Genomic DNA, 25,904 nt, shown 5'->3' with positions numbered 1-25,904 from the left:
GCACACCGGACAGTCCGGTGCGCCAAACCAGGGCACACTTCGGCTGTCTCTCTCTTTGTTTGAACTCTTTCTTGGTCTTTTTATTGGTTTATTGTGAATCTTTGGCACCTGTAAAACTTATAGTCTAGAGCAAATTAGTTAGTCTAAATATTTGTGTTGGACAATTCAACCACCAAAATCAATTAGGAAAGGGTGTAAGCCTATTTCCCTTTCAACACCGTTGATCCGCGATCCTTCGGTTCAGATTAGGTATGGCTTCATTAAACCGTGGTCGTGGATCTCGGATCTAGTGGCTATTAATGCATACCGATCCGCGGATGCGCCGATTTAATCTAGCACGCCCATTTCCGATCGGATGGCCAGTACATGCCTATACCGCTTTGATGTCCTCTTTTACATAAGAACCCTCGGGGTTCTGAAAAATAGAACCCGCCGTCCAATCTGATACACCGATGTGTCTTAGGAACCTTTATTTAGAAGCCCCTACGTTTTCTGGTATTTGAGGCCCAGTCCAGAGAACGGAAAAACTAGAGAAATTAAATTAGAAATAGATTTTTAGTATTAAATTAATTGCAGAAACTTGTTTAATTTGTAGAAAATTCATATGAACTCTAAATTGATCCATTCTAGTTCCTAAAATTTTGTAATATTATTGTTTATCCATTAGTGCCACTTTTTTGGCATGAAAGACACATTAAAATTTATCTATTACTTAATCTTGTATTAAATACGTAAAACCTTTGGAAATTCATAACTTAAAATTCATAACTCCAAAATTAATAATTCTTGTTCCTATGATCTCATTTTAATGTGTATATTATTATCATGTATTTTGTTTACATTTTTGGTGTGATGTTAATTTTCCCTTTATACTATGTATGTTTGTATTGATGCGAGTAGACGAGCAAGTCACTGAGGATCCTGGTGCCCAGCAGATAGAAGTTGCTGAGCAGGAACTCGATGAAGGCTAGTTGTGCCATTGATCACTTCCTTTTTACCCAGTCATGTTCTTATTAATCATAATGATCTGCGTAGGTTAATTTTGATGGGATCCAATAGGTTACCCTAGTTTTGGCTATCTTTATGCCTTGTTTTACCACTGAATATTTTTGGGTAGTATATGCTATTGCTTTATGTGGTTTTGGGTATGGAGATATACATCACTCATTGTTACACTTTTGTTATCAGTTATTATTTACTGTTCATGATAAGATCATTATGTTAATAGGAACATGGAGAACCACCCGAGAAAACAGTGCTACCACAAGGGTGGTATGGGACGTCCTCGGCTGATTAACTAGGAAAGCTAGTGGATGACTACCTTACCCGAAAGGGGCAAGGGCAGTAGGGGAGTGGTCAGTGTAGGGAGGTCCTTGGGTTGATTTTGCTGCGGTGACGGTCATACGAGGGATTCCTGCACTGGAGCTTGCTAGAAACTGTAGCGGGTTTTCTGAAGCTAGTGAAACTTTGTAAAGGCCTCGTAGTGGTACCCTGCCTCACTTCCTTGGTACAGGTGTATGGGGTCCGATCAACCCCGTGGCAAATGGGTAACACGACTTATGGGTAAAGATGCGCGTGCATATCTCTGCTTAGATACTACTACGGTCTACGTGCAGTGAGTGAGTCATGTACTCATGTAGTAGATGTGGGCCATGTATTTATTTGATGCTAACGTACATATTTTGGCAGTTTGAAAAGCTTGAGTTTACACGAGTTCTACTCTAGTGATCTTTGTGAATAATGATTTTCGGAGACTCCATGGCCATTCCGGAGATGCTGTATGCCGTGCCGGTTTGACTACATACTATTCGGTGCTTGCTGGGGATTTTGATCGAGGATTCGATGGAACTACGCAAAAAAAAAAACTATTTACATGGGCATGACGTAGGTGATGATGTTCTGCCCAAGTGTTGCATCCGCTGCCACCAGAAATCGACTTGGTTCGGCTCCTCAGGATCGCCCTTTTCCTTGGAATTTGTTGTTGGGGTTGGTGTTGAAGTATGAATGGGCAGCAATCTTCACCCCTCCCTTTGGCATCTCATGTAGTAGTGCCTTTCTAGAGTCTTCTCAGTTCTCACCAACTCCAGGGACTGGCCTGGCCTGGCCTGCTGGGAACACCCGTAGACTCGATCACTCGACCAATGAGAAAAGCTGGCAGCTTCTAGCCTCTCTCTCTCTATATATATATATATTTTCTTTTGGGGTCCGATAGTGATCTTGGTAGGTAAAGACGTGTTTCAGAAGTCGTGAACAGCATCATCGTCAGAAATATAATGCAGATTGTTCTGTGGGCGCGGTAAAAAGCATGGCGATTCCTGAATCGTTTGCGTACTGGAACCACTCTTTTTACGCTTGGGCTACCTCCTCGTTTCATGCATGCTGCTTTATTCTTCTGGTTTCCCGTCGACAAGTCTAATTTTGCCTTCCACGTCTAATTATCGCCCAAAGCATACAGACTCATCAGCAACGTCTAATCATTTTTCCCCCGCCCCTTCCTCCTAGTTTTTAAAACTAAAAACCTTTTGATATACTTTCCAAGGAAAAAAATATATATATATGCAAAGAGCAGTAGCACCGGCCGAGGAAGGAAAGCGCAAAAGGCAATCAGTTCATTCATCAAGGAAAGAGTCATGGTTTGGGAATTCCGTTCCATTCCATTCCATTCCATGATAGTCTCCATTCCGTTGTTGTACAGACAGTACAGCGTGATCCGATTTCGTCAACGGAAACGATTCGTCCTCCTGAAAATCGATGCCAGTTCCAGGCTAATAAAGGTTTCCTCCGTATGAAACTGGAGCTGCTTCTTTCCCAACTGTCCACTCGTTTGCTCTCTCCTGGAGGGCGCTCGCTCGAACCGTACCGGCTGATTCACGCGCTATTATCATTATCATTACCATTACGCACGATGCGGAATAAATATGAATCATTTGTTGGTGTTCGTTTGAGGACGATGGCCTACCAGACCGAGTTACTTCTTCCAATCTTCAACGATCAGGGACATCGGTCTAAGCTCCAAGAAATTCGTGGAGTTATAACTGATTGTACAATTGAGTTATCTTGTGGTACTGTTTTTTTATTCTATTCTACTATATCTATTCCAATTTATAATTTAAATTTCTTTGACTTTATTTACTCTAAATTTGACCGACTCGTCTTATTCAAAAAAATTATAATTATTATTAATTTTTGTTGTGATATTATTTAGTAAATAATATACTTTAAATGTGTCTTTAAAATTTTTATTTTTCTCAAAATTATTTTATTAAAACGAGCCGGTCAAGCGTGACACAAAAAAAAGTCAAACATCTTTGATCCGCAGTCCTCCGAAGAAAACATCTCGCACCTAAATCAACGAATTTGCCATGCTTTTTCCTCTTGCGCAAATTGCCAATGAATCCTGATTTCAACCGTATCAAAGCTCGAGGAAGATCCAAATCACGAACGAATCGGCGATGCCTCGCTGTCCTGAATCCTGATGGCATCCTCTTGCAGCGCCTAGAGTCCACGAGCTCCATGTCTCCATGAGCTCAGACGGGTACTCTTCTCGATCACCACTCAACTGCTCATCAGAGGCTCCCAGTGTGTTTGGTACGGCTAGCCGTACATGGTGGCTGCCTCGGTATGCAAACGCGTAAAATCACTCGTCCTCCAGCTCGCTCCACTGCTGAAGCTGCTAACGGAGCCGGAGTGCCCAAACATGTAACCACCCGAATTTTTTGCATTTTGGTCCTTCATCGGAAAAAAATTCACGTTTGGACCCTAAAAAATTTTAATGTCATTTTTGGACCATTTACTCGGCGCCGTAGCCTATGGCGCCGAGGTAACACAGCTCGGCGTCATAGGCATGGCGCCGAGGTACGTAAGGATGTAAATGGTCGGTAAAATTTGGTAAATTTCCGGTACCGTTTACTAGATTTTTCCGTCCGTTTTCAGATTTTTAGGGATATACGGAAAACGGGACGGAAACGGGATGTGTTATTACAAAAACGGTACGGTAAACGGTGAGACATATTTACCATCCGTTTTAGGAATTCTCGGGATAATTCGGTATTTTCCCGTATTTTAACCGTATTTTCCCGGTACACAAAAAAACAAAGGAGGCAAGAACTATACCCGTTAGGGTTTCGAGATTAGGGTTTTAGATGTCATAGAAGATATATCAAGTGATCCAGACGACATGCCACATGATTTCTAGTTTATGTATCGTGTGTTTAAGACTTATATACTATGTGGTTAAAACTTTAGTGAACATGTATGATCATTTATGTGTGGTCATGACTATGTATTGTATATTTGTGTGGTTGAGACTTGTATGTGAATGAGACTTGTATGTGGATGTGAATGAACATCTGTGTGGTTAGAATTTGTTTAGTGTGAGCTTTTCCGATTACAGTTACCGTTTCCCGATCAATTTCGAGCTATTTTGCTCGGATTTATCCGTTTTCAATATACCGGAATTTACCGGTCGTTATCCGTTCCCGACTTTCCCGTTTACCGTTTCCGACCGAACAAAAATTTATGCAGGTGAAAACGGTGAGAGGTTTTTTCCGACCGTTACCGATCGTTTTCACCCTTAGAGGTACGTGCTGCGTTGGCACAAACGGACGTCGTGGCGCCGACGTGGTACCGAGCTTGGCGCCGAGCTCCGTTCTGTATAGAAAACTTGTTTAGCTCAGTTGGTAAAATACAAGGCTCTTAACCTTGTGGTCGTGGGTTCGAGCCCCATGGTGGATGTTTTTTAATACTTTTTTTTTGTCTTTGTCACTTATTTGTTTTTTTGTTGTCCATATTTTTCGTTTATGTCGCTGATTTGTTTGTCCTGATTTATTTCTCATCCAGTTTTATTTTTGTGACTGATTTGTTTATTCGTCCAGATTTTTTTATCCGGCGAGCACAACAGCTGTGTGCCACAGTGCTCACAAGCCGTCAACTTCTTCCCTTGTTTGCTCAGCTAACCACAATAAAAATCAAATTAGAACACTCTTACTTCAATCGTGATCAAATAAAAATATTATATTTTCATTGAGTTTTTTTGAACATAAATTTTAAATACATAATAACATATTCCCAGTAAAAAGAAGCACACATATTCATTTTTTCTTCTGCACTAAATAAAAGTATACTCCATTATATACTTGTCTCATAGATGATATATTTTAGAATTTACTGCATATACAGCTGTTGTGCTCGCCGGATAAAAAAAAACTGGATGAATAAACAAATCAGTCACAAAAATAAAACTGGATGAGAAATAAATCAGGACAGACAAATCAGCGACATAAATGAAAAATATGGACAATAAAAAAAATAAGTGACAAAGACAAAAAGTATTAAAAAACGCCCACCGTGGGGCTCGAACCCACAACCACAAGGTTAAGAGCATTATATTTTACCAACTAAGCTAGACAAGTTTTCTGTACAGAATGGAACTCAGCGCCAAGATCTATGGCGCCGAGCTCGGTACCACATCGACGCCACGACGTCCGTTTGTGCCAACGCAGCACGTACCTCGGCGCCATAGCCTATGGCGCCGAGCTGTGTTACCTCGGCGCCATAGGCTATGACGCCGAGTAAAGGGTCCAAAAATGACATTAAAATTTTCTAGAGTCCAAACGTGAATTTTTTTCCGATGAAGGACCAAAATGCAAAAAAATTCAGTGTAACCGCTGAGGCAAAACTTGCAACAGTTGACTGATTCAAGTAACGCACAGTCCCATTTGGATCATTGGAATTAAATTACATTCTAATAATAGTAATTTAGGCATATATCAATTAAGATAACTCGGTTTTATAAAATATATTTATATACTATTATTAGCAAGATGTCAGAGATATTTATGTACTACATTTTTAATATAGAGGATATAGAGGAGTAAGACGAAAAGTGTCATATAAGTAGAAATAAATTCTTCTAAGTATAAAATCATTTCGCATCCTCCACCCCTGAATTTAAGATAGGTTTATATCTGAATTTTAGAAAGTGGTGGAATGTCAAATTCCAAACTAAATAAGTTACTTTATTGAGTGAATTCCAATTCCTCTAAAATGAAAGGATCCAAACGTCCTGTAAATGGTATTCTAAGACAGTTTAGTACATACAAACTCAATATTCATTCAGGCCACAAAATTCTGCCCAGCACACTTTGAACCTAATTGCCAATTGCTACAGAATGTCGAATGGTGCCTCAAAAGTTGATTGACTGTCCCTGAACTTCAACGTAGCTTTCATACCAATCCTTGGAAGATGACCCTCCAATGTTTTAACTATCACAAGTTACTGAAATACATTTTGTGTATAATCAACTCTGGTACTAAGTCAAACATTTATGTGGCTTATTTCACCCCCGCCCCCCCCTGAAAAATCAAAACAAAAGCAGCCAAAAACGACGAAAAGATAGGTTCCTAATACAAAATCTGATTTTTGGGGGGCATATCAGGACAAATCAAGTATCCATCATTCCGATGGTGGAAGTACAGATTGCTCATCTGGGGCACAGATGCACAAAATTTTACCTGTGTTTCCGAGATTTACCCCTGGATTTCACTTTCTTCTCAAGATTTTTGACCTTATAGCCAAGAGCAGAAGCATCAGGTTGGTCCAGACCAGATTGCTGGGCTCCTGCGATCGCTACTGGTGACTGTGCGGCTGGTATTGCCTTGGATCCACCAAACATATTGAATACTGGCTTTGCCGTGAGCGAACGCGTATTTTCCAAAGCAGGAAGATCAAACCACTTCCTCACAGCTGGTCGCCGGATAACTGACAAAAAAAATGATGGGACACAAATTATCAACAATTAGGCCATGAAAGAGAGCACGAGATCCTACAGATTCGGCCAAAGTCTGGGGCCATACTCACCAAGACCATATAACAGGGTGAATATGTTTGATGAGGTCCAGTAACAGAAAACTGCCTGGACAAAAGAAACAACAATTAGGACTTACCTAGGAAACGAGTGCATCACATATATATTACTACCTTGACTTGTTTCTACACTAGTTTAGTGCTTAGTGCACTATGCAGACTAATAGCATGCATCTTTGTGAATTTCGTGCACATATAAAAATTCAGAATCTAATCAGGCCCTAAGAAAATTTTAAATTATAAAGTTCTTGTAATTTGTGACTAATATGACCATCCAGGCTGTTTCCTTAGTACATTGGAGCTACAAGAAAGTTATCTTCTAACACAGCTAAATACCAACAGTATTATAGGGCCCATAAGACTGACTTCAGTAGTTCACCCAAAGTTTACCCATAAGCATTATTTTGCATTGTTCTGCACTGTTCGCAGAGTGCAGTTTGAATATGGGTATGGGTAAGCTGCTAAAGATAGTCTAAGGGTAACAAGACTACCAATACAACGTAGTGATCCATAATACAAGTGTTTTTGAGCATAGCAATGGCAGGTGGGCCTATGGCAGTATTAGCCATGTTATGCGTCAGCAGCCAGCCAGCCCTTCCTCATTAGCTAGAGATATAGGGTAAATTAGGGATATGATTAAATACAATTTGTTAGAGCACTTCCAGGATTCCACCTAAATTAGATCTATTTTGTCAGAGTGTATCCTGAATATAATCCACCCTAAATTGTTTTCTCTCACAACAGTCCCCCTCAATTTCAACCGCTATCTTTTAAACATATCTGGTCCCAGTTTCTGTATTTATCTAGTCTTCATTTTTCTGTCAGACGCCGATCGCCTCTTGTTGAGTCCTACACAACGGTGGCTGATCGATAAGGATCCCACAGGTCCTGACAACATTTTAACACCAGCCGGCAGCCACCAGGGGAAGATGTCTGTGCCAGGACAAACAGTAACAGGTGAATAGAAATTGCCGTGAGCATGGCCTGGTGGCATCGGGTGGTCAGCGTGCGAGGGAAGGGCAGCGCCGCATGGCAGGCACAAAAGGGAGAGCGGTGCAGGCACTTGGCACATGACGAGGTGGTATGACAAGGAAAAGGGCACGTGCAGAAAAAAGGTGCTAAGCATGCAACCAAGAATCGAGGGACAAATAGAAACATTTAGGGTGCCATTGAAGATAGGAGATTGAATAAGGAAACTGTTGGAGTTTTTTTTTTCATGTACACCTTATTTTTGATTATAGGGGATTGAATAGGAGCGTTCTTGAAGATGCACATAGGATTAGATTGGGCCGTCCTTCCTTAAGATCAGTTTGGAAGGGATCCACTGGAAGGCTTCAGCTCCGGCTCCTTTGGTGGAGCTGAAACCGTTTGGCAAAAACAGTTCAAGTGGTAGTTCTATAATAATTTGTGTCAAGTTTGTGAGCAGCCAGGAGAAGCCACATTTTCGTGGCTCTGGCTCCTCATAACAAAAACAGCTTCAGCTCCTTGCAGGGAACCATTTTTCAGATGGACGTTTTGTACGGCTCCGCGGCAAAAGCCGCAAGAAGTCGGAGCCGTGCCAAAGAGGCCCTTAGCAATCAAGGGATCCTCTATATAAAGGGAGGTGATGTATAAGGAGGGAGCGGAGAAGAATTAACCCCAAGTCTCTCCATTAGTCTAGTCTCCCCCGAAGCCAACTCCATACATCCATCTTCCTAGCAGTGTTTACCCTTAATGAACTACAATTCACAAAATCTAGTAACAGATTGCATTGCTTTCAATCCAATCGCGTGGCTTCTACTGCCAACAACCTATCAATTATCGATTTGTGTGCCAGCATGTTGGCTGGTTGTGCAAATATATAAGACATGATTGGCAAGGAGAGGATGGAGCATGAAGACTAGGCAGCGGTGCTCCTACAACTACAAGCGGCATTGCGGATGTCTGGTGTGGCGTCAAGTACGGGTGGCAAACTAGTGGTATATGGTATTGCCTAGAGCAATGCCACCAATCTTCCATGGTGGAAAATCCTCAACAGGTCTGATGTTTCGTGTAGTCTTCATCCTCGGAGAACATTTGTTATGGTGGCGGCTAGGGGAGAGGGGGCAGGCCGGATGTTATGCCTTGCCCACAGCCGAGCAAGAAGAAAGAGTTTTTCTTCTTAATTCTTGCTTGATTAGATTGATACATTTTCTCTCATTATATAGAGAGATTTACTTGATCCCTAAGCAAGTGATCTCTATCTCTAATTTGTTAGAGTGGACGCACTAACCAGTTCAACCCAAAAGCTTAAGCTGGTGGGAGAAGGTAACCAATCCACTTATGCACTTCAACATAATTAACCCTAATACTAATGGGTTATATTGACAATCTAGGCCTGATAGGTGTGGCGTCCCAATTTTCACCACTAGAATAAAGCACATTTTAAATTATTGATCGCCAAATTCATGAGAGGCCATAGGCAAGCTTGTGATTTCTTCACGCGATTTCTCACTATGGATGCTTGTCGGTTACTGTTTCCATTATAACACTGCCTTGTCTTTCTCTGGGTCAATTTCAACACCTTTAGTTGTTAACACATGCCCAAGAAAATTGACTTTCTGCAACCAAAACTCACACTTGCTGAACTTGGAATACAACTTGTGACTTCTAAGTTTTTCCAAAACAACCTTTAGGTGCTGACCATGCTCGTTCGCGTTTTGAGAGTAGATTAGGATGCAGATCGATGAAGACTACGACAAACCGATCCAACTCTTCCATGAATACCATATTCATGAGGGTCATGAAGAATACATGTGCATTGGTTAATACAAAAGGCATCGCTGTGAATTCATATTGGCCATGACGGGTTTTGAATGTTTTCTTCGAGATATCTTCTTGTCGAACTTTGAGCTGATAGTAACCTAACCTCATATCAATCCTAGAGAAAGCTTGTCTGAAAGTTGGCTCCTTTCAGCTGATCAAATAGATCACCAATCTGAGGTAGAGGGTATTTGTTCTTGATGGTAACTGTATTGAGTTCTCGATAATCCACACACAATCTCATGCTTCTACATTTCTTCTACACAAAAAGAATTGGTGCTCCTCAAGGGATGCGGTAGGCCTGATGTACTCTTTCTGTTGAAGTTCTTCCAACTGCTTCTTCAACTCAGCTAGCTTGCTAAACAGTAGACATTCTTGACAGGCTTGGTCCCCGAAATAAGGTCTATGGCAAACTCCACATCTCTATCTGGTGGATTACCCAGTAACTTGTCTGGAAACACATCTATATAGTCTTGGACTAGTGGCACCTCTTCGGGTGACTCGACCTTTATGTGATTTACTATGGCTTCTAACAGACTTGGTCAAACACAGCTCTGAACTGTCTGGCCCTGATGATTGGTTACTATCATTGTCCTCTCAACACATGCTATGTTTCCTCGGTGTTTGGTCAACCAATTCGTGCCCAAGATGACATCAATCTCTTGGGAGGTAAGTACTACTAGGTTGGTTAGAAATACTACCTCGCTTAGGTTTATAATGATATTGTTAACTCCTAAGTGACAAGGGAAATGTCCACTCGAAAATCAGATAATTAGCGGCATCTTAAGGGCTACTGTAGATATTTTATTCTTTTCCACAAAATGCAACGATATAAAGGAATGTGATGCTTCGAAACCAAAAAGCAATGAAGCCAATGTTTTTAAGGCGTCACCTAGGCGTCCAGGTGCTCGGATAATTCTAGGCGCCTTGCTCGCCTTGCCTGCCTAGGCATTAAGGCGATGGTCATGTTTACTTGCTCTCCTTACCGCCTTAAGAACACTGAATGAAGCTAAAACTGAGTGGACCAGAAACTCACCAAGTATGACTCTTAGTTGGTGCAATATGATTGACATCAGTTGACGGTTCCGGTCTATTCACAGAGCTAGAAAAACCGATAATGTTGGTTGGTTCTTATATGGCAGTTAGCAACAAAATGATCTGCCTCACAACAATGGAAACACATCCTTTGGTTGCTCACTGGGCTTCCTCATCGTCACTAACATCTTTGGGGGCATATCAGGACAACTCGATGAACTTATACATATATTTTATCACCGTCATACCTCCTTGGTGGGGTTTCCTGAATTCACCCTTTTTGAGCTTCATGATGCATTGATGCTGCTAGGAATATGTTGTCTGAAAATCTTAACAAAACCATTCCATACTATGTCACCAGCATTGACATTTGCTTCATGGTAACTCTACCACCAAGTAGTGTTGGTCCCTTCAACTGTTGTCCATGTCATCAGCATGAACAACTTCTAGCTTCATCTCAGTTTCTCTTAGTCAAATATCTATCTCAACTGGGTTTATCAGAATCTCCAAACTTGTGTGGTTGCAGACAGTTGAAATCTCCAATCATGTTGTTGTTTTGAGGGGTTGCTGACTTGTAGCTGCCACAGTTACCCTGATTACCTTGAGCTTGAGTTATGAGAGCGGTCGTTAGCACTTTGGCGGCCAGAACCACATGTGCTGGTGTGCATGGATGTGGAGGTAGTTGTCCATTTTGCGCTATGTCTGGGACCACATTCCGTGCATCTTGGACACTTGGTTCCCCTGGTTGATCTCATCCCCGTCTTCTTGAGTTACGAACCCATGGACTCGTCTCGAACAGCGGGACATCTGCGGTCGAGGAAGGTTGAAGGGAGTTAGGTGACTCCCAGGGGAATTTATTGGGGTAGATCTCTCTCTCTCTCTCTCTTGGTTGGGGCTTCCTTTAATTATTGGAAGGCCAGGGCTCGCATATAAACTTTATATATATATATATATAGTTTGTTATTCCACACAAAGCACACACGTGGCAAACATTCAGGCACCACAAAAACATTAATCCAACATGCAGGCATACATAATACATCAGGGTACAATATTGCGGTTCGACTTTTAAGGGTCATTCGAAACAATTTGTCTATTGGGCCCTACAACATGGTCTTTGGAATCTCCGTCTTCAACATCAAGGGGACACGGGAGACAGGGATAAGCCACATCAGCCAGAGAAGTTCAAAAGACTCAACATCCAACCAACTCTGAACAGAATAATCGAAGTATTGGACCTTACAGTGCTTCCACTAATTCATACCGGAGACCACCTCAGAGTCAGTCAAGACTTAGAGCACTTTTGTACTCAACAGTCCACTCGAGTGAGCCAAATGAGCAACCCAAGAACATGTTTCCACTATCTGAAGCAGAACACTTTGTTGCCAAATGCCCATATAAAAATCAGTCAACACCATTCGTTTTCTAGAATTCTAAGAATGAACCAAAGCAACCAACTTAAGTTAATCGTATTGCACCAACTAAGAGTAAGCGGTCATCTGGAAGAGTCAAGATAAACCATGTCTATGCAGAAGAAGTTGAATCACCAGGAGTGATACTCAGTGAGTTCATGTTCCACTCAGTTTTAGCTTCATTGACTTCTAGTTTTGGAGCATTATATTCCTTTATATCGTCACAACATCACATTTGCACTAACATATCACCCCATACCCTTGCCCCTTGCTAGAAGCATTGTGTGTACATGGACATTGTGCTAGATAGAGGCATCAGATCTCCTAATATTCCATGGGATCCAGGATGTGTACTGCATATATGCATGAATTCTAGTTTCTTTTCTTAGAAAAAAAGAACACAGCTAGTACCAGAGACTCCCATATGAGTGGGGTCTAGGGAAGGAATAAACCGAGACAAGCCTTGCCCTTGCAAATGTGGAGGGGTTGCTTCGAACCAGCGAGATAGCTCTCACCACTACACCAGGCCTGCCCTTCTGGCTTCTCACCTTAGAAGAAAATAAAATAAGACGAGATGTAACTACAATTCAATGGGGGAGGGTTCTGGGGTGGCAGCCCTTCCTCATTATAATAGAGATCTAGGATCAATAAGGGATAGATATGATTTGTGAAAGGGCCTCTGGCGTAATGGTTAAGCCTTCCGAGTAGCACCTCCAGGTCCTGGGTTCAATCCCCCTCGGAGGCGAATTTCTAGCTTGGTTAAAAAAATTCCTCTCATTGTGCCCTGCCCGCTCCCGGGTTACGTCCTGCACACCACCCTCCGGCTGGGCCGTTGCAGAGTGGGTGGTGATGGGGGCCATGGTTCCGGGGGGGTTCTCGACCGGGACCATGTTTCGATCTCTTCTTAATATAATACCTAGAGGGCGATCTTTCTCTCCCCCGACGAGTTTTTTTATGATTAGATATGATTTGTTAGGGTTTGATTGGATCATCCTTAGCGGTCAAGGAATCCTCTCTTTATAAAGGTGAGTGATGTATCAAGGGAATGAGACAATGAACCCAGGTCTCAACTATCTTCCTAGTGGTGTACACCTAAAGGACTATGGTTCATAACAAACAGGCACTACAAGAGCGGTCTATGTACCTCGTATCCCGTATCAGATAAGGATACCCATGGATATATGGTGGATACATATCATCAAAATATCCATGAAAAATAAATGAGATAATTCTAGATACTTAGTCGATAGTTTTGGACTTCCTCGATGAAGAAACACACCGCACACCTATTACTGGTGGGGTGACTTCATTATATAGCCAGATAAGCTAGGGTTACATTAGGGTTACAGTGTACATGGGCCAATGGGCCAGGCGCCCCATATGGGCTGTCATAGTTACATTCCAACACCCTCCCTCAGTCTAATCGGGAGTGTCATGAACGCAAAGACTGGACCTAAAATCAGTAAATAATTGTACAGGTAACCCTTTGGTCATAATGTCAGCGAACTGAAGCGATGATGGAACACGGAGCACCCGGACCTGTCCCAAAGCAACCTTCTCACGTACGAAGTGAATGTCAATCTCAATATGCTTTGTGCGACGATGATGGACAGGGTTGGCAGTCATATAGATAGCACTGACGTTGTCACAGAAGACGATTGTCGCCGAAGAGATGGGTGCATGAAGCTCCTGGAGCAGCTGACGAAGCCAACAAGTCTCAGCCACAGCGTGCGCAACAGCACGATACTCAGCCTCCGCACTCAAACGAGAAACCATAGTCTGCCGTTTGGAGGACCATGAGACTAAGTTGTCGCCGAGGAAGACACAGTACCCTGAGGTAGGGTGCCGAGAGTCTAGACAGCCCGCCCAATCAGCGTCGGAGTAGGCAGACAAACCCGTAATGCTGCCGGTGCCGATGTGAAGTCCAGTGGAGAGGGTACCCTTAACATACCGCAGGACCCGCTTGAGCAGCGCCAGATGAGGCTCGCGCGGGTCGTGCATGAAGAGGCACACCTGCTGAACGGCATAGGCGAGATCCGGCCGAGTCAGCGTGAGATACTGTAGAGCTCCAGCGAGGATGCGATATTGAGTGGCATCGGCCACTGGGGCACCATCCGTAGCGGACAGCTTGGCATGAGTGTCAACATGAGTCGCCGTAGGGTGACACTCAGCCATGTCGGCGCGTTGGAGCAGATCCGCAGCATACTGACGCTGGGAGAGGAAGAGGTCGTCCTTGGAACGCGTGACAGAGATCCCAAGGAAGTGGTGTAGGTCCCCGAGATCTGTCATGGTGAACTCGAAGTGAAGGAGCTCGGTGAGGCGAAGAAGAAGCCGGGTCGACGAGGCTGTCAGTATGATGTCGTCCACGTAGAGCATTAGGTAGGCAATGTCAGCGCCCTCTTTGTAAACAAAAAGAGACGTGTCGGAGGCTGACACAGTGAAGCCAGACCGCTATACGAAGCCGGAGAAGCGCTGGTGCCAAGCCCGAGGCGCCTGCTTGAGTCCATACAAGGAATTTTGCAGGAGGCACACGTGGTCGGGGCAGCCGGGTCGACGAAACCGGGCGGTTGCTCACAGTAGACAGTCTCGGTCAGGTGGCCGTGGAGAAAAGCGTTCTTCACGTCCAGCTGATGGATCGGCCAGGAGCGAGAAGCGGCGATGCTGAGGACGACCCGGATGGTGGCCCGCTTGACAACCGGGTTGAACGTCTCGTCGTAGTCGATGTCGTGCCGCTGCGAGAACCCACGAACGACCCACCTAGATTTATGGCGAGCTAGGGAACCGTCAGCACGATACTTGTGCTTGTAGACCCACTTGCAGGAGATGACGTTGGTACGAGGCGGGCGAGGAACGAGACGCCAGGTGCCATTGTCAACAAGCGCCTTGTACTCATCAGTCATCGCCGCGCGCCAATTTGCATCGGCGAGCGCGGCCCAGGTGGAGCCTAGCAGCGACGACGCCAAGCTGGAGACCGCCGCGGTGAAACCATATCGTTGTATGGGGGGCGGCAGGGAGCCCGTCCGGGAACGAGTCTCCCGCGCAGGAGGCTCCGCAGGCTGGGGCGCCACCGCCTACGGCGCTGGAGCCGGTGCTGGACGTGGGCACCAACTGTAATGAAGACCAAACCGTGACTCAGCGGGGGCACCGTTACTGGTGCCGATATGTACCGTCTGTCGGGGCTCCTGGGGCAGTCTGTAGGCAACATCGTGCCACAGGATGGCCGGGTCCAGCCCGACAGGATCGCTGGCATCGTCTGAGGCCCGCGTTTCCCGTGCGGCTGAAGTAGATGGGGCTAGCGCGGGGAGTAGATCCTGTAGCAGAAAATCAAAAAGATCCGGTCGAGGCTTTGAAGCCGCAAACGGAAAGTGAGTCTCATCAAACACAACGTGGCGAGAGATGATGATCTTGCGAGTGGATAGATCGAGGCACCGGTAGCCCTTCTGGGAAGGAGGGTAACCGAGAAAAACACACGCCGCGGAGCGAGGAGACAATTTGTGGGGGGTCGTGGCACTGAGGTTTGGATAGCACAGGCAACCAAAAACTCGAAGGAGTGAGTAATCTGGCATCTTGCGATAAAGGAGATGATAGGGAATACCGTTATGTATGGACGACGAAGGCCGCCGGTTTGTGAGAAACACAGCGGTGGAGAGAGCCTCGGCCCAATAGGGAGGAGGTATGGCCGCATGGATCAGAAGCATCCGAACAACATTGTTCCGAGTGTGAAGCATCCGCTCAGCTTTGCCGTTCTGGGCGGATGTGTAGGGGCACGAGGTGCGAAGAAGGATGCTGCGGCCAGCCAGGAAGGCGGCAGTGGCACTGTTAGTGAACTCGATCCCATTATCGGTCTGAAAACAGCGCACAGAAGAGCTGAATTGTGTGTTAGCGTAAGCAGTGAACTAAACGATATGCTCATGAGCCTCAGATTTATGGCGCAGGGGGAATGTCCAACAAAAATGAGTAAAATCATCAACTATCACAAGATAATATTTATAGCCTGAAATACTCAAAACTGGAGAGGTCCAGACATCACAATGAACGAGTTCAAAGGGTGCAGAAGTATTAGAAACAAAACTAGCAAAGGGCAGCCTAGCGTGTTTGCCTAGCTGGCAGGCATGGCCAATGCGGCGAGCTGCTTTATTACACTGTATAGCTGAAAGCTTATTTAGGGTTTGAACGACGGCTGGCGCTGGATGACCGAGGCGAGCATGCCACAACTCCGGAGTAACGACAGCAACATGGCAGCGAGGCAGCAGACGATGTGGAATGGTGTAGAGATCCTCGTTGCTATTGCACCAAAGAAGGACCGTTTTGGTTTGGAGATCCTTAACAGAAAAACCAGAAGCGTCAAACTCAATAGAACAGTTATTGTCGCGAGTAAGTTGTCGAACAGATAGCAAATTGCGAGCAAGTTGAGGAGCGACAAGAACATTATTAAGATGAAAGTAGCGATCAGCTATAGGTAAGAAAGATGTGCCACGGCCAGATGAAGGGATGGACTGCCCGTTACCGTTACCGACCGTAATGGAGCACGGTGGGGAAGGAAAACGGGAGAGGAGTATACCGTCGTTGGAGGACATGTGGGATGTCGCTCCGCTGTCCATAACCCAGGAAGAGGAGTCCTGCACCGCCATCTGATTAAGGGCGACAATCAGGTTGGACGTATTCTAGCCGCCTGAAGGAGCACCTGCGGCGGCGCAAAGGCGGTGTGAGCCTGTTGTGGAGGAGGCGGAGTAGGCACCCACTGCTGCTGCTGAGGAGGCCACGGACCGGCCCAGGGGTTGTAGCAAACCCAAGGGCCAGTTGGTTGTGGTTAGGGATGGCAGCGGGTCGGATTTTGTTCGGGTATAATAATACCCGACCCGAAATTGTACCCGAGACTTCTACAAATATCCATACCCACCAAACCAATCGGGCGAGAAATTGTACCCGTACCCGTGCCCATCAGATATCCACCGGGTATCGGGTATCCATTGGATATGTTACTGTAGACTAAATAACATTCAATTAGTGTTATAATAAATACATAAAATATTTTAGTTTCCATCTAAGCACCAGTACAACACGAGAATGACTATATTTGACTACACGTCGATACAATATCTAAACTCATAATTATCGCATCCAATATATTTAAATTCGAGTACAGAGAATAAAAGCTTAATGAGTTCATGATAGTTGACAGTCATAACATTGTCAATGTCTCATTGATCTCTAGTACATTACAGTTGACTGTTAGCACAAATTAATATTTATTAATCAACAACACATGCGCCATGATAAATTGATAAATAAAAACAGCATGCAGCAACCAGCTCCAGCAGCCCGTGACATGGTGTATAGTAGCAGCAGCCTGCCGCCAACAATAGCAGCCCGTGGTCGTGCCTGTGTCCATGGTGAAGTAGCAGCAACCAGCATGCAACAAAACCAGGATTGTTGTGTACTCCCTCCGTTTCTTTTTATTAGTCGCCGGATAGTGCAATTTTGCACTATCCGGCGACTAATAAAAAGAAACGGAGGGAGTATTTTTTTTGGCTCCATTCTATTATGGTCCTTAATTTTTAGTGGATGTAGCACATTTTAAGAGGTATATTGATATCTCGGATATCCACTGGATACCCGCGGGTAAAGTATTTTATCCATACCCGACCCGATATATTTCAGGTATCCTACCCGATAGGACCCGCGGGTGAGTTTTTCTACCCGTATCCATATCCACCGGGTACGAAACCCGCGGGTATCCATACCCACGGGTCCAACTGCCATCCCTAGCTGTGGTGGCTGGCGGCCGCCACCCTACTGCTGGTTGCGCCGGCCGCCGCCGTGTTGCTGGTGGCGCCAACCACCGCCATTCCTGTTGTCACCGTTGCCACCGCGCCCCTTGCCCTTGCCACTGCCCCCATTGCTGGAGGAGGAGGTGGAGTGGTAGGCGGGCTACGTGCAGGACGGGGCGATGGAAACAGCAAGTGACGATGCCGAAGCTTCCTTGTTCTCGGTGCCGAGGCGAAGTTCCTTTACACGGAGCATGTTGGTGGCGGACTTGAAGTCAGGCAGCGGTGACGTGTTGGAGATGATGTCGACGGTGTTGGCGAAGCGAGGGTTGAGACCGCGCAGAAGATTGAGAACGAGCTGCGCGGGGGAGACAGTGTGGCCGACCTCCCGGAGCGCATCAGCGGTGCGCTTCATCTGCTGGGCGTAGGCGTCGATGGAGAGATCGCCCTGGGACAGGTTGTGGAACTCCTGCTCGAGGACGACGGCGCGAGACTCCTTGTTTGCCTGGAATAGGGCCTCAATGGAGACGTACAGGGCGCAGGCGTCCTGATCGGGCTCCATGACGAGGTGAAGGACAACGTCGGCAGCGGAATTGTACATCCACCCACGAACACACGCGTCAGGCTGAGACCACGTGGGATCTTGAGGGCGCGCAGCCACCGTGCCGTTGATATGGCCGAGCAGCCCGTACTTGCCGTAGAGAGCGGTGAAGAAAGCCTTCCACTTGGAGTAGTTGGGGCGCTCAAGGCTGAGGTCGATCGGCACGTGCTGCTTGACGTTGACAGCGGCGTAGGCAAGGAAGAAGACCAGAGCGAGCCCGTCGGCGCCGGTGATTTCGTTGGCCATGGATGGCGGTGACACGGCGGCGCGCTAGGGCCGGCGTCCGGGCGGGGTGGGTTGTCGTAGGAGCGAGCGTGGCGACCGGGTATCGGCGGCGCGAGCGCGGCGGCCTGGTGGCGGCGGCGCGGGGGCCGGGTGGCGACGGCGCGGGGGCCGTGTGGCGACGGCTCAGGCGCAGCGGCCAGTTGACCTGGTGCCGGGTGGAGGCGGCCGAGAAGCAAAGGCACTTGCGCGGCGGCCAGGTGCGGGGCAGCGGAAGAAAAAAATCGTGTTTTGCTCTAATACCATGAAGAAACACACCGCACACCTATTACTGGTTGGGTGACTTCATTATATAGCCAGATAGGCTAGGGTTACATTAGGGTTATAGTGTACATGGGCCAATGGCCAGGCGCCCCATATGGGCTGTCATAGTTACATTCCAACACTCGATATATCATGTTGATATTCCTAGCACACCAGCAAGGTAGCATCGATTATGAGCCTCCGCTATGTGTAACCCAATATGTTCGTCGCAACACATCACGACACCCACAACAGCAACCAGAGTCCAAAGAGCGCCACCACCACCTGTCGACGAGTCATTGGCGAGAGCCATAGTGAGTTCCTCGGTTCCTCCCCTACTCCTCCAGCTATTGTTCTTCTATTTTTCTCTCTTACTCACCCGAGCTCCTGGTGTTTCTTCTGATCTTCAAATCGAGAGGCAGAGGACCCTACGGTCGGGCACGAAGGTGGTGGCCCACAAGGTGGCAGCTGTTCGCACAAACTTGTGCACATGCATGGCTGCCCGCAGCACCAGCGAGCGGTAAGTCTTCCCTACTGTTGGCAGTGATGACTCTTCTTGATTTTTCTCCCTCTTGATCTTTCTCTGACGTGGCTGTGGTGGCCATCAGCAGCAAACAACTGCTCCTTGTTGATGTGTCCCAGTCAGACCGGTCCACGTAGAGGCTCTCCAGTGCCTAGAGCAGATGGATGATCTCCTCTGTTTGCCTCAATAAAGCTAACTTGCTGTTTGGTTTCATTCTTTTTGTCCGTTAACCATTCACGAAGTAAATCGATTGCGTTGTTTCGTGTTTGGTTAGAACAACTTGTATTGATTCATAGAGTTATCAGCGCTATCCATTCCCAGAGTTATAGCAGTGATGTACGTGACTCCATTCTCGTTACCATTCAGGGTGCTGAACCAAACAACACCTAAGATCTTTCATGCATTCACACTACATCTATGACTTATTTTTTAGAAAAAAAGTTACTAAAAGATATCCACATATTAGTTTTCTTTAAATGTCATATGTATTGGATGGATATTGATCCATGTATCCATATCTATGCTCAATAGGGGATATGATGGTGGAAGTTTAGTAGTAACATCATATGATGGATTCACAAAAGGTATCGTAATAGGCATCAGGCTAAGATATTTTTTATGGTAAGTTATGCTCAATATTAATTCCACATTAATTTTCCATAAAAACTAGGTTGTGGAAATTTTTTTTTTCTCGAAAAACGCAGGAGAGCTGCGCATCATTATATTAAGAAGGGGAAATTAAGGTCCAAGAGGACCAGTACAAAAAACCACCCTATGGTGGCCAGCAACAAGCATAAATAAAACTATCCATAGGACTAGGATACAAAAAGACGACCAAGGAAAAGAATTAGGTCGGGCTTGCTGCGCCTAGAGCAGCAGCAAGCCCAAGGCTTCCGAGGTGTTTGGCACCAGCCAGCACCCATAAGGATAGCTCGTCGATGAAAACTCTATGCACCTTGCCAATGGTTGGTAACTCTCCATCGAAAATAACTCTGTTTCTATGCAACCAAAGGCACCATGCTCCCAAAATAATGGCACTGTTGACTCACTTTCTCTTGCTTCTGTGCACCTGAATGGTCACTAGTCCCCACCAATCAGCAAAGTTAGTATCTTCTGGTCCTGGAGTTAAGTGGCCCATACCAAAGGGGGAGAGGATGCTATGCCAAAACTGCCTGGCGAAGACACAACCAGTCATCAGGTGCTGAACTGTTTCTTGCTCTTGATCACATAAAGGGCATGCTTCCGGATGGGGAAGACCTCTTTTTTGCAGCCTGTCCGCTGTCCAACACTTATTCTGCATGGCTAACCATAAAAAGGTCTTACACTTAGGAGGGGCCCAAGATTTCCAAAGTCTTTTCCAAGGTTCGAAGGTGATGGAGCCCAAAAACAGAACCTTGTAGCAGGACCTAGAAGAGAAAAGGCCCGAAGACTCGAATCTCCACACATGGTGATCCTCCTGAGAAGTGAGCACAATCTCACCCAGGGTGTCCCAAAGAGTAAGATATTGTTGTATCCCTATAAGGGAGAGGGTTGGCTTGATGTCCCTGACCCACGACATGCCCTCTAAGGCTTGATGCACTGTCCTGGTAGAGGCAAACTTTTTATCCACCTTTGAGGTCACTTCAGGTGCCAGCTCAGCGATAGAGCACCCATTTATCCATCTGTCCCTCCAAAAAAGGGTGTTAATGCCATTTCCCACATTAGTGTACATCGAACTGGCCACTAGTTTCCTTACTTGTGACTGAACAGGGAGATCCAATCCACTCCAAGGCCTATTCGGGTCAGTCTTGGAGAGCCAAAGCCATGACTTTTTGAATGGTAAGTTATGCAAAGTTACGCTCAATACTCCCAGTATTGACTTTTTTTGAAGCGCATGTCTGATGCAGATGGGAGACCTGTCTCACTGAGTTACCGGATCGCGGTTCAAAGCAACCTCTCTTGCTTCGGTTTATCCCTTTCCTAGACCCCACTAAGGGCTTGTTCGGTTATTCTAACTCCATGTGGATTGGAGTGTATTGGGATGGTTTGGGATAGATTTTGATTTGCGATGGATTTAAACCGACTCAATATCACCCAATCCACATGGATTAACCGTGAAACGAACAAGCCCTAATGTGGGAGCCTCCAGCACTAGATCTGCCCTTTAAATTTCCATAAAAAATACTTGTATATGTAAAAGTCAATACTAGGAGTATTTTCATATTATGTTACGCGAATATGGTGTCCCTATCTACAGTAAGAAAATATGCTATGTAATATTACCTTGCATGAGACAACTTGTCCTATGGTCATTTAATTTACCAACACATTTTCTCCTAGCTATAACCATAATGCATATAGTAAACATGTTAACATTCACAGAATTTAAACCTATGAAACCACGAGCCTAACAAGCTTCACAGGGATCTTGCTAAAAACTCTCTCCACCCCCAGAGTAATACAATCCTAGAAATTCCCAGACAGATTAATTGACAGTGAAATGATACATTGGAAGGCTTGTTAGTCTAGGTAATTAATGTTGCATGCGAATTCCAAAGAAAATGTACTCTACCAAAACGTTGCATGCATGGCTTTAAAGATAGCCCCTACCTAGCTAGGACTGCATTCTTTTGGGACAAAATTTCAATGCTAGAATTGCATAATATTTGGGATTTTGAGGTAATATATTCCTTGAGTATTCCAATATTGGTTGTCAACAAATTACCGGTAATACGATTCAATGAGTGATCTCAAATAAGATTAGATTAATGCAAAAAATGCTAAGAAAATATCAGCATGTAGCAATATTGTCATACCGTGGCAAAGTTCATTGTAAATGGGACTGTCAAAACAGCTACTCCTCTAGAAAAGTACTTCATTTTACCAGCCATAGGATTTCCCTCCATTCCTTCTTGCAAGTTAAGCTGCAATAACACAATTTTTTATTAGTTTGACTTCAGAATCAATAAACAGATATAGAAAACAGCAGATGATTAAGGTAGAAAATCTAGGTCAAAAGTATAGGAAAAATTTATGCACAAGCAGAATAGTTCACTAGATCCATGGACAAGCACAGTGCAGTTACCTGGGTGAGTTTAATAAGGAATGCATAAATGCTTATGGGGACCAGGTGGTGGTAAATTCAGGTCCAGACTAAAAAACATATATGACATGAATAATTGAATATATGATCATCAACGGCTGCTTGTGCAAACTTCCATTTTATAGTGGAGGTAGTTTTATTCCAGTAGAGAAATAAGCATCCAAGAATGAAATAGAGGTAGAGCAAACTAATTGCACAATGCCAAAAGGGTAATAAAAAAACTGAATCGAGACAGACAAAGTGCACACCTCCACTGTGGCCAAGAAGGTCAGTCCTGTTAACATAGGCAAGATGTAAAGAGAATCTGGAGTCGTCAGGTCAGTAAACCACAATGTTCCACCTCCTTTGAATGAAGGTACTTTCTCAACCATGTTTGATATCTACAATTGGTAGTGCAGTGAAGTACAACTAAAAAAAGCAAGGTCAAAGAAAGACTTGAGTGAGTAAAAAAAAACTCACGGCAAAGAAAAAGCTCATGAATATTGGCCCTTGGATCAGGAGTCCTTTCATTGGAGTAAGTGGACTAACACCATGTCTAAAGTGGAGGCAAAAAACAAAAAAAAAGTTGGAGAGACTAGAGCAAAGAGCAATATTTCAAATGCATGACACACAGCAATGGAAGAAAAAAATTATTATGAGCTTCAATGTTTGATTGTTTCGTCATGCAACTGAATGTGAAGTTGTTGTGAACCCGGCTGCGATGCGCAGGGCGGGGAGGAGTGCACCACGAAGGGTGGGATATTAAGGTGGATTGAGTAGAAGAACGCAAGGAATAGGGTATCCTGTGTGGCGGCTGGGAGCTAAGATCACCAGATGGCGTAGGTTCTGCCATGGTGATCAAGCAGCCGCACCCACAGGCACAACTTCTTTGATAATCTCCTAGTACAATCTAAGGCCACCTTTATAGCTTAGGTGCCTAACCATATTACAGATTTTCTAGGGGATAAGATAACTCTCCCGGGAGGATAAGCCTCCTTAATTATTGCCTAACTTTTAGTACTTCTTAACAAACTAAATCTGGCGCCTAGCATAATGCCTTCCAACAAAAGAATCTACAGCACTTCCCCCCTCCCCAACAAACAGCTCATCCGCGAGCGCCACATGTGGATATTGGCGTTTAAATGCCTCAACTTCTTCCCATGACGTATCTGCTTCTGAGCGCCCTACCCATTTTACCAGCAGCTCCCAGACTCCTCTATTCAGCCTTGCTCGGAGGACCTTCTCAGGCGATGGAATAACCCGCCCATGTAACAAGGGTGGTAAGGGAACCAGCTGTGTTGGCACGGTGCCTTCGAACTTCTTCAGGAGAGCAACATGGAAAACGTCATGAATGCGTGCATTTGGTGGTAGTTGCAGCTTGTAGGACACCTCCCCTATCTTTTGTGTGATTTGATATGGACCATAAAATTTTGGTCCCAACTTGGAGGGAGAAGCCGTAGTGACCCCTACAGCCGTTCGCTGTTGTAGCCGTAACCAGACCCAATCTCCCACACTGAATTCCACTTCTCTGCGACGCTGATCCTGGTAGCTTTTCATAGTGACTTGAGCTTGCACTAGACGTGCTTTGATTTCCTCAAGAAATGCATCTCTGTCCTGCAGCTGGACATCAACGGCTGCTACCTTGGAGTTCCCTGGCTGGTAGGAAACCATAGGAGGAGGGTCCCTGCCATACACTACTTTGAATGGCGAGCACTTTAGAGCCGACTGATATGATGAATTATAGCAATATTCAGCCCATGGAAGCCACTTCAACCACGATTTAGGCCGATCCCCAGCGAGACAACGAAGGTACATAGTTATAATCCGGTTCACCACTTCTGATTGACCATCTGATTGTGGGTGAAAGGCTGAGCTCATCTGTAACTTAACCCCGGCCATGTGAAACAGTTCAGTCCAAAATTGGCTAGTGAAAACTGTGTCCCGATCACTTACAATGGAACATGGTAGACCATGGAGTTTGACAATATCATCGAAGAAAGCCTTCGCCACTGAAACTGCCGTGTAGGGGTGGCCCAAGGCAATGAAATGGCCATACTTTGAGAATCGGTCTACAACTGTCAGCACTACTGACTTGCCACCAACCTTTGGAAAGCCCTCAATGAAGTCCATTGATATGTCAGCCCAAACCATAGAAGGAATGGGCAAGGGTTGCAGCAAACCAGCTGGATGAAGGTGCTGAGTCTTGTTGCGTTGGCAAACTGCACAACTGCGCACGAACTCACGTACCCGGTGGAGTGCTTTTGGACTGTAAAAAGATGTTCTCCACCTGTGAATTGTCTTTTGCACGCCTTCATGACCAGATTCATGAGCTTGGGCAAGAAGTACAGACCATAATGACGACGCCTCTGGAATGAATACTTTGCCCGTGAACCGTAGCAGACCATCCGTTGTAGTCCAACCCGGACTAGCAGTGCCATCAGCCAACTGCTTGCAGATTGCAGCCACCTGTGAATCAGTTTCAGCTTCTGCCTTTAAAGTAGCAAATAAATCAAAGGAAGGCGAGGAGATGGTGTACATAGTTCCCATATCCTCATCCCGACGGGACAGCGCATCTGCTACGCCATTGAGTTTGCCTGGCCGGTATTCCACCGTGATGTCATATCCAAAAAGCTTGCTGACCCACGTGTGTTGAGGAATCGTTGACAATCGTTGATCGAGCAGGAACTTCAAGCTATAATGGTCAGTCCGGACTGTGAATGGTCGACCCCATACATATGGTCTCCAATGCCGAACTGCTTTGACCAACCCAATCAATTCCCTCTCATAGGCTGGCAGTTTCTGATGATGGCGAGACACAGGCCTGCTGAAAAATGCTATGGCTCCATCCCCTTGGTGTAGAACTGCCCCAAACCCTGAGCCCGACGCATCACAGTCAATGAAGAATCTTTTGGTGAAATCGGGTAACTGAAGAACTGGTGCTGTTAATAGTGATTGTTTCAGCTGGCAAAAAGCCTCTGCTGCCTCATCTGTCCATTGGAAGGCATCCCTTTTTAGAAGAGCAGTGAGAGGGCTTGCAACAGACCCATAACCAGCTATGAACTTGCGATAATATCCTGTAAGACCAAGAAAACTGCGGAGAGCTCTGAGTGTACGTGGTATTGGCCACGACTCCACTGCATCCACTTTAGATGGATCCATAGCGACCCCCTGTGCTGATACAATATGTCCAAGATATGACACTGCCGGTTCACCGAAGGAGCATTTGGAACGCTTGAGAACCAGCTTGTTGTTACTCAGCAGCTGGAACACCTGCTTTACATGCCTCAGGTGGTCTGTCCAGGACGAACTATATATCAAGATGTCGTCGAAGAA

At 45.4% G+C, this 25,904-nt stretch overlaps 1 protein-coding gene across 2 annotated transcripts in view; it reads right to left on the bottom strand.

Moving 5' to 3' along the window:
• Positions 1-5,996: 5,996 nt before the first annotated feature.
• LOC100382702 (Mitochondrial inner membrane protein OXA1) overlaps positions 5,997-25,904 on the bottom strand; it is a 28,658-nt gene continuing 8,750 nt past the window's right edge. The window contains exons 5-9 of one of the 2 annotated variants that reach the window (XM_008645985.3): positions 23,052-23,127; positions 22,841-22,972; positions 22,306-22,413; positions 6,860-6,910; positions 5,997-6,760 (exon numbers count right to left, since the gene is read on the bottom strand). In XM_008645985.3, the coding sequence (XP_008644207.1) occupies positions 6,740-6,760; positions 6,860-6,910; positions 22,306-22,413; positions 22,841-22,972; positions 23,052-23,127 (388 nt within the window). In that variant the 3' untranslated portion in view covers positions 5,997-6,739. Of the gene's footprint in view, positions 6,761-6,859; positions 6,915-22,305; positions 22,414-22,840; positions 22,973-23,051; positions 23,128-25,904 lie in introns of both variants that reach the window. The other variant, NM_001175425.1, reaches the window with a different exon arrangement.

Source organism: Zea mays, chromosome 1 (assembly GCF_902167145.1).
Source record: "Zea mays cultivar B73 chromosome 1, Zm-B73-REFERENCE-NAM-5.0, whole genome shotgun sequence".
NCBI lineage: Eukaryota > Viridiplantae > Streptophyta > Magnoliopsida > Poales > Poaceae > Zea > Zea mays.
The sequence above is the reverse complement of the archived record's forward strand: the minus strand, read 5'-3'. Positions and strand labels throughout refer to the sequence as shown.